Here is a 20,897-nt window from a genome sequence, read left to right on the forward strand (position 1 = left end):
TTAATGTCAGGGGGGTCGTTAGGAGGCATCTGTTCGCTACACAAATATTACTTCACCACTCTCAGCAGTCTCTAAGTGTGATTGAGTGTTTCAATATAAGCCAAAATGAACGAGACTTAGATTCTACTGAAATATCTGGGAAGTACAGGTTTGGCATGTATCAGATATCACTCATTTCGACCAAACTTCAGGTGTTGCCATAACAACAGGTTTAAATCACTCAGTTGGTAGTATTTTATCTTCTTTTTTTTTTTAACCTATTTTAATGTGATGTTCAAACCAATTCTAAAAGAAATTGTTCATAAAAGCAAATGGGATCACAAAAAAAAAATCATTAAAAATTACTGCTAATATACGAATCCAATTAAATAATATGTTTGCAGGTACAGCGTGTTATTCATTATATAACCCCCTACGATTTTACAAATCTTATCAAGGGTTTTAGATTAATTATTTCTTAGTTTCCCAAGCTTTCTTCTTTCTTCTAGATTTTTCTCACTCTGAGTTAAGTCTGGCATAACGCTACCTACTCCTCTGAAACCAAAGCATTTTTCTTTCTTTCTTTGAGTTATAGTTAAGTGGCTTGACAAATGGACCAATTTTACAGTAAAATCTATCTTATCTGAAGTTGTAGATCTTAACAGTGCTTTGTTGTGACAGCCGGCACATTCCCACAAGATAAACATACGCTTTCATAAACCAGTGGTTATTTTTTATGCTTTATCACTCCATGCAGTTAGTTATGATCCATATAATACATTAAAAGTGCAATACACTTGATATTCTGAGAGGGGAAAAAAAAAAAAAAAACCACAAATCAGGGACGTGCCCAAAACTGGTGTATTTTGACCGTTCAGGTACATGGACTATGTCACATTTTACTTTTTGCTGTGTTTTAGGTGCCAGGTGAGAGTTCTTATTCTGTAGTTCTTATGGTGCTGCATATGATCTTTTACATAAATTAAATGACTCTTCCAAGATGTATGGTCATGTACATATTTTTATGATATATGATTTATATATCCTAGTTATTGTGTAATTTATGACATTGAACTGACCTCTTTTTTTTTATCATCATCTTTTCCCACTGTTTATTTTATTGGGACAATCTTGACCTGTCTCAGTGGAATTAATGGGTCAACCATGTTTTGAAAAGATTGTGCTTATATTAATACTTGAAAAATAAATGTTCTACTTGTAATCACAGCAATTTTGGACACCCATATTTTCATGAGGCTATCAGATCGAGATTTGGAAATGTAACTTGACCTGGACAGTACGAAGCATTTTAATTCTACACAGGAATCCCCTAAAAGTGTAACAGACTGTGTTTACAGACCGGTTCTAAAGAATCAAGAATCACAGACTGGGTTTGTGGTGACTGAGGATCAGTGTTTGTTCAAACATCCAAATGCACTGATTATACAGTCTAAAGAGTCACACCGGTAAAACCATACAAGACTAGTCTGATCTTTTTAAAAGGTCTTTCAAAGAATTGCCCCTCACTGAGAATCAAATATTAGTGGGTTTTCTATTGTGTGTGTCTTTTACCTGGTTACACATGTAACTGTACTTTTTTTAATCGACTCAGTCACTTCAATCAACACATACTTTTAATGTACAGAGGTTCATTTTAATCTTATATTGAAAAATAAATTAAAGAAAAATAACTTTAAGATGAATCAAAAACAAATGAAAGATTCTAAACATTTCAGATGCTCCATCATCAAGGGTGGAATCGCAGTGTTCGAGGCAGGTTACTTGATGAATATAAAAAGGGAGGGGGGGAAAAAAAAAAAAGAAAAAAGAAAAAGATATTGACAAGTACACAAATCACGAAAGCATTCCTTTAAATTAACCGCACGTTGGCCTACCACAAAACCGTTGTTCTTCCAGCTACAAAAAAGGTATAGAAAATTTTAATTATACATATATATTTCATACACATGCCCTATTTGTGACAAGTTTAAAAAAAAAAAAAAATCTAAACTGTACAGAATAGCATATGTTGGCTGTAATGTTCTGGATGGAATTATCAAAGAAGCATCTTATAACTCTATTATACAGCTGGGAAATAGCAAAACCAAGTGCGTAAATAAGAGCTGGAGAATGCTAATAAGTACCCCTTTGTACTGTAGTGGTACAGCACAGGACTTCCAGAATTTGCAGAGACAAATCTAATACTGCAGGACGTACGAAAAGTAAAATGAGTTCTTCATATAAAAAGCAGTGGTTCTTTCCAAAGAATCTGTCCAACAAGTAGGACAGAAGAAAAGTTTGTGATTTAAAAACCTGAGGAGAAGACAGCTACAGTTTCGTAGCTGCATTTCTCCAAGCACAATCAACATACAGCTCAGTGAACAACCTGCAAGTACCTTCTCCATCAACTACAAAGGTTTTTCTCCGTTTGGCCACGAGGGGAAAAAAAAAAAATGTGTGGTGAGCAAGTAGGATAGTGTCACTCTCAAATCAAAGGTTGTCAGTCAAGTGGCTTCCAGTGCCAGCTTCGTGATGGAGAAAAGCATTCAGTAGACAGAGGTCAACTACAGTAACTAGGCTAAAAAAAAAAAATAAAAAATAATTGGTGTAAACTTTGGTTCTATGAAAACAAGCAGGACACTGTCAGTTTGTCTTTAACTTGGCGTGCTGAGTTACCCGCTCAGTAAAACAAGCTTTGATGGAGTTCATCACACTCTGTCTAATGTTATCCTCCATATACTGATCACCAAGTGGCTTCAACACCTGAAGAGAGAAAATGAAAGACAGAAAGGGAACAGATGGGAAAAGATGAGACCAAAAAAAAAAAAACCCAAAGGGAGAGACAGGAAAAAAAGCTTGGAAACGACAAAGGTTAGGAACGTAAGACTATAAGGACAGAATGATTCACTCATGCTTTCATGTAATTCACGATCAAAATAAATGCAATCATAGGTGTTCAATGCTTACTAATAACACATAATGTAAATGTTGAATCCTTTAAAGTTCTGTGTACAGAGCAGCCATTTTAACCTCACGAAACCATTAGCAAGGAGAGAAGGGAAAAGAAAAAAAAAAAAAAAATCAGGAAGTGCCATCCTGCATTCAGAACAAGTGATGAACCAGATATACATTGAAGTTTTTCTCTTAAATCTAGACCAGCATGGTGCCGAAACCATGAACTAATAAAGATATAGTAGTCCTAAAAATGTATTCTGAAACACAGCGAAAAATGTAGCAGCTAGTTTTTCTTCTTGACATTGTTGTTTGAGGACAGTCTCTTTCGCTGTGCTGGCAGAAGGGTACCCAACGTGACTTTACTCCTTGCAACCTCAAATAGTTTGGAGAACACCTAAAACAAGTAATTAGTGGGTGTTAGTGACAAGGCCAACTTTGACTAAAAAAGAAAAATGAACATAAATGGCATCTGGTTTGCAGCAGCCACAAGAGGGCGGTATTGCCATCCAATGTCTCACCTTTCTTGGAGTCCTCTGTTAGCACAAAGTGAAAAGAAAGTTGACAGATTAGCACAGACAGAGGGACAGACAAGGGAAAAGGAGTCTGGTAGATTCAGGCACAGACAAAGTGTCAATGAGAAGCGAAAAGACCTGAAAGTGACAGATCGGACATGGCCCGCGTTGACTATTTAGAGGAGGAAAAACAGCAACGGAAAAAGGGGGCTATACTGTCAGAGCTACGGAGCGTTAAAGACACCTACCTGTTCCCACAGGGTTTCGGCCACTTGGTCGATGAAGCTCCCCACCTCACGGAACTCCCCTGAGTATTTGACGTAGGCCCAGGTACAGAGCGATACTAGTGTCAAGCCCATGATCAAATTACACAGGGTGGCCACAGAGTTTATGCCCACAAAGCCTGTCACCAAGGAGATGATGTACATGGCGAACATGACGGCAAAGAGCGTGGCGGGCGTGCGGGCGGCGTAGAAAATGTTCTTGCCGTCGTTGTGCTTGACAAAGTTGGCGTAGGCCTCATCCAGCTCCGCCTCCAGCTGCTCCTGGTAGCGCCGGCAGAATTCCTCGCCTCCCATCTTTTTGATGGAGCGAAAATGACGCACGGAGCACTGCTTGAATTCGAGGTGGTTCCGCTGCAGATCAGCGGGGGCGATGTAGGGTTTGTCACCTCCGCACACCTGGATGAACAGAGCAATAAGGGTTAAAACCAGGTCACATTTCATCTGCAATAAGAATACAAGTGTACAAAAACTAAAAACTGCAGGATGAGGTATGATGACTGGTCCAAGCATAATTTGTGTCAGATTGTCTTAACAACTATTGAGGATTATTCAAAAAAAAAAAAAAAAAAAAACGTCAAAAGAAGACAAGAACAAATTTGGATAAATAACATATTTTAAAATGAGTGCAAAACACTCAAAGGTTGTCATTCTAAAGATGACACCTGAAAGAGCACCTGAATCACCTCTGAACTCTCAATACCCACCACACTGTCTTACAGGTTGAAACAAAGGGCTCAGACAACACTGAACTGTTCATCCCTACCTGCTCCATGCTCTTGTTGTAAATGTCTTTTGCTCCTGCAACTGCCGCAAGGTTGTTGGCTTCAGCTGTCGCCTAGGAGACATTCAAAACGCAAATTTAATTTAACAAACAAAACAAAACAATAAACAAAACTATAAAGCTAAACCTTGATCATTAAAATATGATGTAAACAAACCTAATGATCTCACGAAAAGGAAAATGACTAAAGCAGACTGTCTACTACACCCTAAGAGCAAACATACCTGTAACATGGACTTGGGATGTGGCAGTTCCTCTCCTTGGTATATTTTCATGTAGGCCTAAGACAGAGGGGAAAAAAAACATCAGAGTGGTAAGGTTTTAACAGATGTGAACATTGGCCTTTGAAAAATTCCCAAGGGACAGTTTTACCTTAAAATACTGTACAAGGTCTCTACATGTTACTTTGGATCCTCCAATTTCTTTCTCCACCAAATTCTCTGGAGCCAGCAGCAATGGCACAAGATTCACAAGCTCTTTTTTAAAATCATCATCAATATCTGTGTGTGGAAAAAGCAGAACAGCAGAAGAAGATTTAGTTTAAACATAAAATGGTGACTGCTCAAAATGAATACCCTATCCTTAATATCAGCAATCATATTAATATATTAACATATTAATGATCATTAATATACAAAAGATCGATAAAAGTAACACCGTCACAGTTTAATCTCACTGTTCCAGTACTGATACACTGACTCATCTGAATACTGGGATTTGTATATAGCAAATATTGATAAAGATGACATGGCTAAGAGTTCATGTAAATTTGGAACAAAAAGTATGTCTGTTTTACATGCAAGCTCTCCTGTCTTAATATGCCAGATGTACTGCAAACTGCAGTAAAGGCATTTTGCCTGTGAGAGGCAGTGTACTCCTACCTTTTAATCTGCCATCGAAGTGGGGGTTTGTGGCCACTTTGAGACCAGGATGTGGCAACAGGAAGCAGCCAATGTTGGAGAAGCAGGAGTGGATGTGCTTCCGTACATTCTGCAGCTCCTCGTGCTGGTTCTGTTTTACCTAAGATCAGCAAGACGGCACCATAAGAAAAATCCAAACTCAACTCTTACAGGTGTTCTTTTATATTTGCTGTGGTTCTTTGTAGCTTGGTTTAGTGTAGATAAGAAAATGCAGCATGCCTGCAGCCTTTTCTCCAAGAACCTTTTCCCACCCTCCAGACCATAGGGATGCTCATAAGGGTAGCTCCAGTCTCTTATTAAGAACATTAGTGTCTGTATGGAGGGAATGAAAAAAATGACCCCGTAAACATCTGCTAAACACATGTTCATTACGTCTAGAGTTCATAACATATACCAGAAATGCCAAAACTCTTTTAAAATAATTACAATGGGGGCATAAAGTGAAGTGACTGCACTATAACAACCTACTATGTACTATGTCACACTGTGAAGGACAAATTTACCTGAAACGGCTTTAGGTAGATTTCTTCCATTGCAAGCCTTCCATATTCTGTGAAAAGCTAGAGAGAGAACAAGGCCTCTATGTCAGTTACTTAACAAACATCCACAGAAGTCAAGGTCAGTCTTATGCATTGCAAGGCAAAAAGCAGTCAAAGTCATTTGTACAGGAGAGAGCTCGATGGGGAATCTATAATGAACATGATGCATGTGATATAACTGATACTTACCTGAAGATGTTGAAGGTCGTCTTCCTGGACATTCTGGGACAAATTGTAAACCTATAGAAGAGTGCGGGAGAAAAAAAAAAAAGTTCCACTGACCTGGCTGCAGTAATGTCATGTCAGTAACGTCATGATTAACATACATTTAGATTATGTTATTGAGAGTTTGTACTGAGTGCAACTGCAGTTAAACATTACAATGCCATCTTTAACAACATGTTGTAAAATGTACTGCCCTAAAAACACTATTGATAAGTGGCAGATACAGTCCCAGTCACTGCTGTTTTTTAAGCCAAATCACTGAAATGACATCAGCAGCAAGGCAAAAAACTTCACCTGTACAGAGCTGGTCATGGTGCTTAAAGCGAAAAGGGTTGCACAGTCTTTAATGGTGGACTGACTATCAAAGGCTCCCTGCGTGTCAATGAGAAGAACAGCGACCTGCAGAGAGACAGATGGTCATGACCGCTTGCACTTGAAAACACCAAAAAAAAAAAAACCACACACACAATAAGCGAATAAATGCTCCTTGCTCCTGGGTTAAGTAACGACTATTAACTTGGAACTCCAGCTTTTTTTAACCTCACCTTCAAATTCTTCTGCGAAATAGGATCATTTCTGCGTAACAGCATAATTTTTGATGCAATCACCACGGTGTACGCATTAGTTACAATTTGAGATAATTGGTAGTCATTATTCTGGCTGTCTAGGAAGTAATGTCAGGAGTTGGTATAGAATATTAACACAGGAAGGACTGCACTGAGTTTCCAGTGAGTTTCAGAATCCATTTTTCCTGATTCTGTTTTGGTATCTCTGATTAGCACTCAACTGAACTGTAAAATCAAATGAAATTTTCATCTCTTGCATCATCATTGCTGTATAGCATGCAGTACATGAGGTGTAGATTAGACTGTTTGGTACCTTGCTCCCATCTGGCTTGTCCACCACAAACACCTCACTCCAGGCCTGAATGCCGGTGGTCTCCCTTTCGCAGCCCCCCCTCCATTTGAAACCTGTCAGTGGCTCGTCGTCTCCTCCGAGCCAAGTATCAGTTGACTGCTGAGTAGGTGGAGGAGGAGAAAACAGGGTTAGTGTAAATGAGACATTTAAAGACCCCTGTCACTCCTGACGCTAAACAGTCAACGAACGACTTGTAACATATCATATGGCACCACATTTTCCCATAAGCATTAAAAACATAGTATGTTGGTTGTTTGAATGCTTAAGGTCAGTGTGAGGAAACAGAATCGACCATCTATTTTTAAGTATGTTTTAGATCAGGATACTGACCGAGAGCTCCAAAAGGTCAAATTGCTCAGTGACAACAGTCCAGAGTATATTTGGACCCTACGGTGTGTCCATGGCTCAAACCCTTTTGTTTGTTAGAATATTAGTGTTATTTTGGATGGCGATCCCAAGATAACACTACTCAGAGCTCACGGGCAAAAACAAAAGACGCCTTTCTTTGGCAAATAAAAAGGCAGTGTTGCTGTAAATGCAGGCAACAAGCCAGGCATTGTAAAGATCAAATCCGCTAAAATGGATTAAAACCAATCCAACGAGTTATGGAGGCCATCATTAGATTGGAATTTATGTGAAAGAATACATACCAAGTTACAAAGGTTATACAAAGGAGTACATGCCAAGTTTCCATAATCTCTCATTTTCATTTTCTGCCCAATGAAAACTAAAATCAGCTACCAGTTTCAATTAAAGTTCCATTAAGCGAGTAGACACGCAAAACTGATGAGGTAGCCATAGGGAGAGAGCACAGACAAAAAGTCTTTTCTCAAAAAGGAGCCTGAGTAATGTAATCAAGTGATTTAAAACGTCAATGTCTAGAAATGCTGACTAAATAATCTCATGACAAGACCAAACCACACAAGTTACATCTATACGTTCTCTAAGGTCAAAAAAAAAAAGAAAGAGAGAGAAAGAGAGAGACTTGATTGGCCAACAGAAAATGAAGACCTTTAGAAGGAATGGATTTTGTGCATAGGAAGCAAGGCCCAGGACAGACCCGCCTGTGAAATTAGAGGCGGAGCCACAGCTTCTCTTTGTACTGTAGACGAACCCCAGAACCAAAAAATCCAAACAGAGAGGCAGACTGTCAGGTCTGAAAGAGGCTATGCTGACTGATTAAGAACCGCTCAGAAAAGTACAGACACCCATGGCAATCACTCATTGAGGAAATACTGGTTCATTTCACACCATTAACACACATGCAGAAAATAGCATCTCCCAGGACACCTGACCTACAAAAGTGTAGGGAGAATAAGCCACCTCATGCACACATGGACACAGCAAGCAGACGGAGCTGTGTTCATGTGAGGGCCCCTGGATTCTGCTTTAGGCATAACACGGATTTAGGCATAAAGAGGAGTCACAGATTTATTCTTAAAGCTTCACAGGCACTCCCAGGTGTGAGCTCCAGCCTCATTTGAATGTAGCTCCACGAAGAAAGTAGAGACGACTCCGTGCGGTGAAATTCACTAGCGAAGTGGGAAACTGGAACAATTCTCTCATCCCATAGGTGAGGGAAGGTTGTTCCCTTGAGGTCTAGACCACTCACCTGACTGTACATGTACCGGAGCATGAAGTCCAGAAGAAAGGACTTGCCCTTCCGAAAGGCTCCGGCAACAGACACGACAACAACATTGAGGTCCCTGACGCTTTCCTGCAAGAGGATACGCTCCAGTGCCTCCTCATCTAGGGCAAACTCATGATCGTCTTCGTCTGCAATCACAATCTGGATGGGCCCAGCCACCTCCTCCATCAGGGACTCCTCATCACTCTCTGTGTGGGCTCCACCTGGGCTCATTTCAGAAGATACATCCTCCACCCCACTCACTCCTGCCAGAACATACACACAGACACAAGTTCATTATAAAGGACTTCCTATGTAAAACTACATTTTGAAATAGACAGACAAGGTTTCAGAAGAGTAAAAAAAATAATCAATTTTCTAAGAGGCGTAGGTGGTATAAATAGCATAAGTTATAATGGCTTTAGTGTATAATGTATAATGGCTTTAAGTTATAATGGTCCTTAATGGTTTAAATGGTTTAAAGCACCATTTACATTTGCTATTAGGGAGGAACACGTAAACTCACACCAGACTACAATATTCGTATACAATAGGCCTTGATCTGATGTTACGGCATGGTAAGGATTAGGTGAAACATAAGCGTGGGAACTTGGTTTGAAAGAATAAACACCCATTTTCCACACCTTGTGTAACTCTATAGCCTAGTTTAACAGGACTACTTGAACAAATATTTGAATGAAACACCAGACGCTTTAATGAACCCATGACAAGAAATGACTTGAAAATAGAAGTGCAATTATTTGAACAGATCTCATGTTTGCTTTTCCTACAGGTCTGTGTTATGTGCAGCTGTCTGACTGGTTGTCTGATGATCATGTCGTGTCTTGTCCTACAAGAAGTGCTATCATATCTCTTACATCCATCTGTTCTTTAGATGACTGGTTTCCTCTTTCCCTCACTGCCACAGACAGCGAATTCAGAACAGCATTACAAATAGAGCACTCAACTCAACTGCCACATATATCAGCTGACAATTTCCAATACAACTCATAGTGCTTACACAGAAAAACCATACAGACATAAAGATAAAAATCCTTTCACTATGGCAGTTCAACAGGATCATGAAATCTAGGAGGCTACAGAGGGCTTAAAAATTAACACTAATTCTGCAGGCTAAGGTTACGTGACACTGTGGATTTATAAGTTAACTTTTATATTAGGAAGTAACCAAGTTGCACTGCAATCAAATGTCCATCTAAACTTCAATGTGTCAGAGAAATGCAATCTTCTTTTGGCAGAATTTGAAGGATAAGATGGGATTGGCCTTTCTCAAAGTGCCATTTTTGCACAAACTGTTCCCTGTTGGTCTCCTAAGAAAAATGATTGAGGGGATGAACAAAGTAGCAGTGGAGAAACTTATATTTAAATGAATATCGTATTTACAATCTTAAAATATTTTAAGATTAACATACATGGTCACTAGACGAATGCTATTTACGAAAGCTAGCAGTGTAGAGTCCACCAAAAGTTTTTCTGTTGGCACTTAATTGGAGCAGAAGCCACTGGTAATTGTTAGACCAAGTTTTAAGGGTAAAAGTTGGTTTTGAATTCATTTTAAATGGTTGATTATACACAGCAAAGCAAGAACAACGCCTTCCAAAAACAAACACAATAAAAAAAAAACAAAACTGTCCATTAACTGATAACATTTTTAAAATCCTCTCGCTTTGTCTCAACTTTTATGAAGAAAAATTCAAATTTGGATCAACCCAAAACAAGTCCAAAATACACTTTCTGACATGTGATGTGCAGTGCTGAATATAAACCGTGATGACACACGTGTAAACAAGAAAACTGGGATGAAACAAACATTTCAATTGTTAGTTGTTCTTCATACTGTTCTGTATGAAGAAAGTAAACAATAATGCACCAAATTTTCAATCAGCTAGCAAGCACTTGCTATCATAAATCTTATCTCCACTACAACGACTTCAATTACTCAACGCAAAGATGACACTGCTAATCAGGCCAGCTAGATGCAACAAAAAAAAGGGGGAAGTACTTGGTGAGGCCAATCAAGTGACTAGGACAAGACAAGGTCATGCTGACCACAGTGATGTGTGATTTAAATACGCGGGAGGTGTGAGCGTAAACATCCTCTCAGGGCGCTACAGTGTGAGATCGCTGGACTGGCAGGATCCAGTTCACAAACACAACATTATGGTCTCACTATAAATACACACAAGAGGTCCTGCGACCCAGGTCACACCAGGAGAGCTCAGCATCTGCCGTGCACTGCTTAGGATCCTCATCCCATAAAAGCACACAGACAAACACCAGAATCAGTAAACCTGTCACAACATTAGCCTCAGGCCTGATAAAACATAAGTGTTCAACTACCTGAATAAATGAGGAATCCTTCCGCTCCACAAGTATTCCTAGATTTAGGGCTACTGTTGATAATGCTGTTTAGTAATTTGGACTGCACTGCTCAGAAAACCAGTATCATTATGCAAAACATCATGGCACTGGATAGAGGAAGGATAAAGTGGTGTGTGAATTTGGTATTACTTCTGTGTGAAAGAGGGAAGAATGCTTTCTGTTGAATGGGTCGCAGTGTACCTTCAGGAACTTCTTTTTTTTATTGGTATTTCCCTTCGGTACTGTTACATGATACTGTTCCCAAAATTCATGAATGAAAAAATGAAGCTGGTTTACCCCTTTTGATAAGCCAACGTACAAAACAAACAGGCTCTTCAAGCATAACCAGCCCTTTTACAAGTGAATGCGATCTGCCAAGTCATTTTCATAGATAAAAAAGAAAGCTTCCAAAATTCAGATCTGATAAAATCTTTGGGACAAAGGTCTTGTAGTCAGACTACAAACATCCTAATAAAACAGAGTATGCATTTAGACTATTAAGAAACAACCTTATACAGCTAAAACTTACTAAGATTGGTGCGATTGATATCCTTGGACCCAGGTCCTAAAATGTTGATAATAAACAGGTTTTTTTTGTTTTGTTTTGTTTTTTGAGAATAGCACAACATAATTTGCACTCACCAGCCACTTTATTAGAAACATCTACCTTTTAGATAAACCCTGTAGGTGCACATTTAAAGATCATGGGCCTTCTGTCGCGGACAGTTTGTGTTAGCCATCCATGGTCATCAATGGTCAGTTTCAGACCACAGGACCACTGTTGCCTGGATATTTCTGGGTCGTTAAACACTCTCCAGCAGTGAGACTGACATGTGTAAAAACCCCAGAAACGCTGCTCTGTCCGATGCACCTATACAACAGCTAAACCCACTACCATACCACTACCAGGTCAGGGTCACTGCTGTGTTGAGAACAGTCTGCAACAACACATGGCCCACAGTGGTTCTGGGGTCAGAAACTAACCACTGATGAACAGGAGAGAAGGCTGTTGCCGAATTGTGGATGGCAGCAGATGGGCTACAGTCTCTATGCCTATATAATGTAGCCTACCTTTAAAGTAGGCATACCTCATAAAGTGGCCCATGAGTGCAGGTCCAAGGTAGCTGTCTCCAATAAAACAAACGGAGATTTGAAATCACAGTGTCAAGAGACAAATCCGATCTAATGGATCTGCAATGTAAACTCTGGTGCCTCGGCAGGCTCCCATACATACTGAGAACAGAGAGTACAGAGCGACTGAACTTCAACCTCCAACATAATGTTTTAGACACTACATTCTTTACCTTATGTTCTGTGCCTCTCTATTCAATTCCTGTTATTGCACTTCCCTGAAAAGCAAGTATAGGGCTTTGTACATATCATACAACAATATCACTGCATCCAGTCAGTTAGCACAACCCTTATTCAAGAAAATTACATGACAGTGATACAGCACAGCTAAGATGATCTTGTTCTCTTTGACAGTGTTACACAAAATAAGTAAAAAAAGACTTAAGCACTGTCCAGTAGTCCATCATCTCAACTCAGATTTAAAAAAAAAAATCATGGTACATGTACTGCACAGTTGTCACAGTAACATAATGATATGTTCCTGAATTGCAGCCATCCTACACTCTGACCAAGTATGACACAAACACAGCTAAATATTAACTAATGTCTTGAGATGCTTTACTACCGGATAGGTCAAGACAACTCGGACCCAGTGTCTTCACTGATGAAACCGACACAAGGAAATAAACCATGCGAGAATTTAGAGGAAGGAGTTCCTTGCTCCCAATTACCGTCAGATCACTGATGCTCAAACACACCAGAACATTTCTTTCACTTTTCATCTGAATATTCCATTCCTCATAAGGTGTAAAGGAGTGAGGACACCCTTCCACATATGGAGATATTGCATTTCAAACCATTCAAGCAATTCTAATCTTCAACTCATCATCATACTGTCTCTCGTCATGCTGTAGTACCAACCCCAACTGTCAGAGGCAACTACTTAAAAAAAAAAAAAAAGAAAGAAAGAAAGAAAAAGAAAAAGAAAAAAAAAGACAGACTAAAAACAAGATGTTACTGCCACCCCTGTGCAGTGCCATCACTTTAACTGCAGTTCACGATCAAATCTAAATGTTCGATGTATTAAATGAGAAATTTTGCACTAGAATTTCCATAATCAAAGTTGCTCTTTAGTGGTAGAACCTGTTGAAGAAAACCTGGATTAGCTTTGTAGAGACTACTCTTTCAGTTTCATCCCTTACACATTGTTTCATTATAATACATTATGCCGCAGGGCTTGGGTTAAGTACCGTATGATAACGGTCATTTTTATGACAGATATACGGGCCGATCAAATGCCATCACCGTATTTAAAATTTACAACTATCTTATAGAACATTTTCTTGGAAGCCAAACAGGCCATGTGCCGTTAGTGCCGAATGATTTTAAAACTTATGACTGGAAAATGGAGGTACATTTCGTCTGAATGACAGGCAAGGAAATGGTTTCATTTTCTTCAGAAGAATAAACAGTAGCAATAAAAGGGACAGAGAAAAAATCAGGAAATATTAATACACTATATAGCACTGCGGGAGCTAGTCACTGGGTAACGATACATGATGACCGAAAGTAGCTGACTGGATGAACAGGTTGACGTTGCAAAGACAATGACCTGAACCCACTGTTCGTGATAAGTCGATGGCTTACAATTACACACAATTCCTGAAATGACAGGACAGATAAATTGACAAATCTTGCACTGTGTCAGCAAAGATAGCAGTCATACTATTCAGTCATACCGCGCGAGAATCATTATGGCTGTGAGTGCGAACGAGTCAAGCTCAACCTAGACGTAGGCTATTGGCTAGCCGACGGTAGCTACCTTGTAAATGTAAACTAACAGTAGCTATTCAGTTAGCATACCTAACCAACGCACTGACACATTAATGCTAGCTAGCGTTACACTGTCAGATGTATCTACAACATCACTCTCAATTTGGAGGCTATTCTTGTGAAACTATGCGTCAGTTGACTACGTCGAATACCACAGCATCTGCAGTACTATCCTTTGCAGCATCCCGCTTGAAAGGTAACACGGTAGGTTAAAATACAAGCCAATGTTAGCTATAACCCCTATGACAGGTGAGCTGGTACTGCTAATAGGCTCTGCCGGATTGGTACTCCGCTGTAAAAAGAAAAACCTTAGAGCTGACTGGATGACAGCTACAAAGCTAACATAACGTTGTACTGCTAACTCGCTAGGCTAAACCATCTCAATGCTAAAATTCATAAACCAAAATGTAATGACGTTATTTGTACCCTATTTGTGGATAAAACCCCATTCTTCTTACGTGTTTACATTTTCAACATCTGTACCTCCTAAATGATAAAATGTTACCTTCTTCAAATACGCTGCTTTTGCAATTGTGTCCAGAGTGATTTCGATGTTTCAACCTGCTCTCCTCCGCCATCTTGACCCGTTCAAAATAATCAAATTGGCCTGACGTCAGGACTCGCTGTTTCCCCACTTGCCCCTTTATCAAGTTCAAGCCCAGTGATTTTTCCGCCAGGTCCTAAATCGAAAGCAGGAATTGTCCTAGAGGTTTAGTCTATGATCTTTAATTGGTTTCGAATCGATTATAGTTCCCACACATCACGCTGCTATTTATGACCAGGAATTTCTTAAACATTAGCGTGTCTTAATCTAGTGGCAACGTAATCAGAAGTCATTCGTGGTTTGTTTCAGTACAGTTTTCTAGATGGTTGTTGTTAGATCAAATCAAGAAATGTCACGTACAGTTTATTATAAATACGCAGCTTCAAGTTATTCTTGGTTATGCTTTAAAGGCACATAGAAGTCATGTCATTTTGAAACAAAAATCTGCAACTCATAAGTCTCCTTTCAGTCTTTATAAAGGGCTCAAAAGGACAAAATTATAGTGTTCTAGCTTAGAAAGGTCCTCATCTCCTCTCATTGCTCTTTCACTGGGTGCCTTAGAGTAATGAGCAAAGGCAGGATGCCATGTTGTTTTTGCTTTTATTCCGGCCAAAGAAGGCTGTCACAGTGAGATCCTCCCATTGATCTTGCCCAATCTAATTGGGTTAAGGTTTTTTTTGAGGATGCAGAGAATTGCATTGTTAATTGAAGCGAAAACAAGTTTTCCATCACGAACTCACGCTGGGTCAATGTGCATTAAAGCTTGCTGTGCTGTTCATGTAAATGTGTGGCTTAAAAAAATGCAAATGCAGTGTTTGTTCCTGTTTTTAAAGCCTGCTTAGAATCTGAGAAAACATGAAACGATGAGAAAACAGTTTAAGCATAGCAGTGTGTGTAAGTACAACTAATTATGTAATGATTCACTTCGTGGATAAAGTGGCAAAGTAATAGGCCCTAATTATGCCTGCCAGGACTGCAGTAAAGAAACTGGAGGGGAAATCATCGAGCAAAAATAGCTATTCACTTCAAAATCTGTACAAGCCAAAAATAAGAGTTGCAGACATTTACCTTAATGGTGGTCCCACATTTCTAATTTTGACTTATGGTAAACTTAGACTGGACAGTGCATGGAAAAGCTTTTACAACAGTGTTCAGAGAAACACTTTAATGGGGCTTTGACACAGTGCTGATGTTGCTCCGGTGTTTCTCTGTGTCACAGAAGCCCGGGGCTTAGGATACTAAGTACCATGTGACAAGACAACCTTGGTTAAGTGAGAACATTCAATAAAACTGTGAAATGTCAAAAGGCCCCAGGCACACACACACACACACACACACACATACACACACATGCCCGCGCGTCCACATACACATCATATTTTTTAAAATTTCAATATCTAAATTTGAGATAAGTAGTGACATTAGTCTTTCATCAACAAACCAGTAAAAATCGAGAAAAAAATTCAGTGATCTGTTTGGATTTAGACGCTCAAGTTCTCCACTGAGGGTGCACGGCAGTGCAGTGGGTAGTGCTGTCACCTCACAGCAAGATAACCAACCGGGCGGCCAGGGTCCTTTCTATGTGAAGTTTGCATGCTCTCCCTGTGTCTGCGTGGGTTTCCTCTGGGAGCTCCAGTTTCCTCCCACAGTCCAAGCGAAGGCGAATTGCAGGCACTAAATTGCACTTAGTTGTGAATGTGTTTGTCTGTGTGCCTGTCCTGTGATGGACTGCCGACCTGTCCAGGGTGTTTCCCCGCCTTTTGCTCAATGAACGCTGGGATAGGCTCCAGCACCAGCCATGTCCCTAATTAGGATAAGCGGCTTTGAAAATGAATGAATGAATGAATGAAAGTTCTCTTCTCAGCTAGGACAAGGATACAATTCATCCTTCTCACTCACTCTGCGGCACTTTGTTGACCTCTCTTGTTGTTTTGACAGATAACCTGACGAGTACTTTCCTCTGAGATGTTTTTTGTCTGTTTGTTTGTGTGTGTGTGTGTGTGTGTGTGTGTGTGTGTGTGTGAAACTACAACGCAGAGTTGTCATCAAGCTCCTATTAGTGAAGCTCAAGTGAAGGTTCCAGCCCAGCAGAGGAAAAAGACCAATAAATGCCACAATAAAATGTAATTTTCAATAAATTACAGCACATCTTTCAGATTTTCAATCTCTATTCATAAGGATAAGTAATTTAATTTTATTCTGACCGGGTTCTTAGGGCAACACACACATTGTGTATTATACTTAGGAACAAATTTGTATTCATTTATTAAAACTTTTATTCTTAGATAGAGTTACAAATACATCTCTGCAGTTAGAAAACCATGCTTTTGAAGGTTTTTCAAAGTTGGTTCCAACAGTTCATAAGGCTGGTCATTGAAAACATTTTTTCAAAGAGTTTTTTAAAATTTTTTCTTGGATTAGCTACAATGTTTAAAGTCTAAACAATATAATTGATTTTATTCATTACTTGAAGGAGGTGTTAAATAAACATGTGTCAAGGAAATGTGTCTTAAACTTCTAGATAAAAGATCATGAAATGGACCCCCTGGCAGTGTATTCTTCTGCAGAAATAAAATGGAAGAAGAAGAATAGAAGTACTTTATTGTCCCCATGGGGAAATTTGTCCTCTGCATTTAACCCATTCTACATGTACAGTAGGAGCAGTGGGCAGCCGCGTGCAGCAACTGGGGAAAGTTTCAAGAAAAATTCAGGGGCTGTTGTCACACATTTGAATTTACAGTCATATTTCATTTGATTTTTATCAGATTATAGAATAAATTCACCTTGTGCCACTGACCTAGTCACATCTTTCTGATATCTCTAACTGTCAACTATAATCACTGGAATTAAATTGCAGTTAAATGAATAAAAGGGATATTTCCCTGTAGCTATTTACCAGGTTTTTAAAATAGAGTCTGGGTCCAGTCATTGTTAGTGACCTTTGGTGAATGGAGAAGTTCATTAGGGGAATGATTCACAGCGTATAGGCTGGCTAGAATAAGGTAATCAATACAAGTTGTGCTGGAGCAATGAAGACTACACAATGCCACTCTTTCGTGTACTGCTCACTTACACCATATTGATCGGTACTGGATAATAAGACATGGATAGGCCAGCCTTTCCTGTCCTGAGTCTTTGCCTCTTACTTTATTACAGAGGGCTCTTCTGTGAGGAGACCAAAATAAAATGGTTTTTTTTTTTTTGTAATTTAGAGGTGTTATGCCACTTTAGTGGAAACTTGCACTGCATCTCCTGGTAACTGAGTGCTATATTTAGACCATGGCCTACATATTTTGGTTTGGTTTGGTTTGTTTTTTTCCTGGTAAATGACCTTGTCCCCTGCCATTTATTTGTTACAAATGTGGTCTTTTACTGTGTACAACTTACAAGTTTGAAGAGACGAATCCATTGTATAGAGGAGGATTATTGTTTCCAGGATATTGTAAACATTATTAATGATCATTTATGTGCTATGAGTGTACCATAGCTGATCCATTTGCACAGCTGGCAATGCACTCAGGGATAAGAGCCAGTCTACTGAGAATTTGAGCAACTTTTCTGCCTGAAAGTAAAATCACTAACTCTGGGCACAACTACAGTTCCCAAACACCTTACCACATCATGCAACAGCTCCTACGTACCATATGGTCTGATTACTCAAGGACCTTAGGCACTGTACGAGCAGCGAAATAGGTCAGGGAGTTGCATTTTGGCCCTTGTGCAAATGTTCCTGCTCTTTTGCCTATAACCTTGAGGATAAGCAAATGATTAAGCACTGTGTGGCCAGGCAACCACTGTACAGGGTAACTTCTCAGATGTGTCTTCTAGCCAACAGGGAGAGAGGTGACAGATAAGAGTAACAGTACATAATGTCATACCACAGAACTGACTGACAAAGGCCAACCTACATATCACCCAGGGTGAAATGTAGTTTATGCAGGAGTTTATGCTCTATACACGATGAAACATTAATTACACATTCAAATACAATGACAGATTTTGTACTTTTAAAACCTCTTCATTTTAAAAGGAAAAACCACCTGAAACGCTACCTTTATGGACAAGGCTGTTTTTATCCAGAGAGCATATGAAGCAGCCATCCACATATATATATATATATATATATATATATTTGTTTTTGTTTTTTGTATGTGTGAGGTGACAGGAGACAGGCGAGACCTTGGAAGGTAGAAAGAGACTAAAAGGTGATTGATCTCTTTCATTTCAACCCATGAACTCAGACTCTGTCCTAATCTCAGAGCTTTCGATGAAATCCTGTGAGGCAAAATCATATCTGACAAAACTAGGCCACAGTGTTCCACAGTATAAAAAAAAAAAAAACACAGTGTGTGCCTGCACGCATCAGAGGTTATGAAGAACCAAAAGATCCCCCTTGTCTCCCAGCCATTTCCGAGGAACCCTGATAGGTGTGAAGAGCATGCAAATAGAAATCTCCAGAACCTGGGAGTGCATTTCTTAAATTCCAAGAATGCTGCACATCATATATGTTTAAACTCTTGCCTCATGTTATTTAACCTATTCACATATCTCTGTAACAAGAGACTATGGAGTCATATTTTAAACTCTGCAAAGGGAACGCGTGGTAATGTCGCTGACAGGGATAACCTCCTGTATGGTAAACACACGGAGGCGGGAGTGCCGCCTGTATGTAAATAAATAAACTGGGTACACTCGACTGACCCTTGTTTCTAAACATAGGACACAGAGAGGGAAACAAAAACTATAAGTAGCTGCAGGGAAGTCCCAGGGAAGAGACTAAAAATTAATTTGCAGCTCAGCACTTCTAATATTAGGCTGCTCACAGCTGAAGAGAGAAAATGAAAGTTGAAGCAGTGACGGGCAGTGATGGCATGAGCAGCGGCAGGATCGCTGGTATCAGGCTTGGGATATATTTAGTCTGGGTTTCTGCAAGCCCAATGAGACAGTGATGAAAACTGTTAATGATGGATGGAGGGCAGGGTGAGGGAGTGAGAGAGATAGAGAGAGAGGAATGATAAAGCCAGCCACCTGCTGTTTGGCTTTGCTGGACCAGATGGACCTGCAGAGTAAGATTCATTTCCAAAGATCACTACTGTGATTCCACCAGACCCTGTTCCCTCATCCTGCTGAATCACTGAGCCAATGTTGTTCATGCTTCTTCCAGGATCAGTGGGCCAACAAAGGAGGCTCAGAGAATGTGGGTAAAATTCCACTCAGCGATGTGTTGATTTACCAACAAATCATTTCATAAATAACTGGCAAACAATTTATACTCACACTGTATTTGATTTATGTAATTAAACAGTTAAATTACTGCATGATGGATTTACAGGAAAACAGAGCTTTATTTAGCTACTTGCTCATTGCTTTTCTTTTGAGCTACTCCTTAAAAAAATGTATTTTTCATTTATTACCACAGACACATTTAGATTAATTTGTAGTGAGAACATCTATAGTTCATAGAACAAGACTGATCTAAAACAAGATTATAATTTCTATGAAGTATTTATTATTACAAATTGCTATTCAAACCAGGTATTAAATTGTAATTAACACTTGACCAAAGAAAAACTCAAATATCAATGAAAACTGTGTTGGTGATATGGCATTGGGATGTACTATTGAATTAATAACTATTTTTTCTAATCTCAAACAATATTGTATTCAAACATGGCCTCACCCATGTAGACTATTTTGACAGTTTAATCTGATTTTTTTTTTTTTACGCTGTTGATGTCATGATCATTATCACGATTTTTGAAGTATTTGAAAAAAACAGTAAATAAAAGGCTTGTGTCAACTGGCAAATGTTTTAATGACTGGACATGCTCACAGTGAAATCTGCAAATGTGGAGATGTGCCAATTACACACATGGACAAGAACGCAACTGAGAACAATCTGAGCACACAATCTGTGATCTAACTCTGCGGCAACAGCTTAGCTGTAAACACAGTGTCAAGAGTGGACCGAAACGCCTCTCTTCAAAGCTTACAAGTCCTCCCATTCAATCTCATACACTACCCAAAACCCTTGTTACCCCCATCTCAGGAACTATACACATAAATATTACATTGTGGTAAATCTAAAATACAGTCTATCAACAGTTCAGTCTTTTTTTTTTTTTTTAGATGAATTCAGCAGTCCCCCCCCCCCTTTTTTTTTTTAGGTCCATGCAGACCCCATTCATTATTACACTGGGTCAGGTATTTCCAACAAAGAGAGCTTGTTTAGGTTGCATGGCTGACCGAGGGGTCAGTGACATCAGCTTAACAATAAGACAGGGGTAACTGTCTTTGCAAGCTGTACACATAAAGCGGACAGTCTTA

At 39.4% G+C, this 20,897-nt stretch overlaps 1 protein-coding gene across 5 annotated transcripts; it reads right to left on the bottom strand.

Annotated features, from left to right (window-relative positions):
* Nucleotides 1-1,652: 1,652 nt before the first annotated feature.
* Nucleotides 1,653-14,598, bottom strand: LOC115809019 (atlastin-2). 5 transcript variants are annotated; one of them, XM_030770469.1, is made up of 14 exons: nucleotides 14,532-14,598; nucleotides 8,726-9,006; nucleotides 7,075-7,212; nucleotides 6,490-6,594; nucleotides 6,160-6,210; nucleotides 5,935-5,991; nucleotides 5,651-5,743; nucleotides 5,393-5,531; nucleotides 4,884-5,011; nucleotides 4,736-4,792; nucleotides 4,494-4,565; nucleotides 3,695-4,126; nucleotides 3,453-3,467; nucleotides 2,663-3,328 (listed from the first exon to the last, which is right to left on the bottom strand). In XM_030770469.1, exons 2-14 carry the CDS (start codon nucleotides 8,972-8,974, stop codon nucleotides 3,218-3,220), a joined length of 1,647 nt encoding a protein of 548 aa, XP_030626329.1. In that variant the 5' UTR covers nucleotides 8,975-9,006; nucleotides 14,532-14,598; the 3' UTR covers nucleotides 2,663-3,217. The 5 variants fall into 5 exon arrangements, with proteins under 5 accessions (XP_030626326.1, XP_030626325.1, XP_030626329.1 ...); XM_030770466.1 differs by lacking the exon at nucleotides 3,453-3,467 and having other exon boundaries at nucleotides 1,653-2,742; nucleotides 7,075-7,209; XM_030770465.1 differs by lacking the exon at nucleotides 3,453-3,467 and having other exon boundaries at nucleotides 1,653-2,742.
* Nucleotides 14,599-20,897: the final 6,299 nt, after the last annotated feature.

Source organism: Chanos chanos, chromosome 4 (genome assembly GCF_902362185.1).
Source record: "Chanos chanos chromosome 4, fChaCha1.1, whole genome shotgun sequence".
In the NCBI taxonomy this organism is placed as follows: domain Eukaryota; kingdom Metazoa; phylum Chordata; class Actinopteri; order Gonorynchiformes; family Chanidae; genus Chanos; species Chanos chanos.

Coding starts and splice junctions, on each gene's coding strand:
- LOC115809019 (XM_030770469.1), bottom strand. CDS start 8,974: ATGAGCCCAGGTGGAGCCCACACAGAGAGTGATGAGGAGTCCCTGATG. Junction 7,213..8,725: donor TCCGGTACATGTACAGTCAG/GTGAGTGGTCTA, acceptor CCACCTACTCAG/CAGTCAACTGATACTTGGCT. Junction 5,992..6,159: donor ACGACCTTCAACATCTTCAG/GTAAGTATCAGT, acceptor TTCTCTCTCTAG/CTTTTCACAGAATATGGAAG.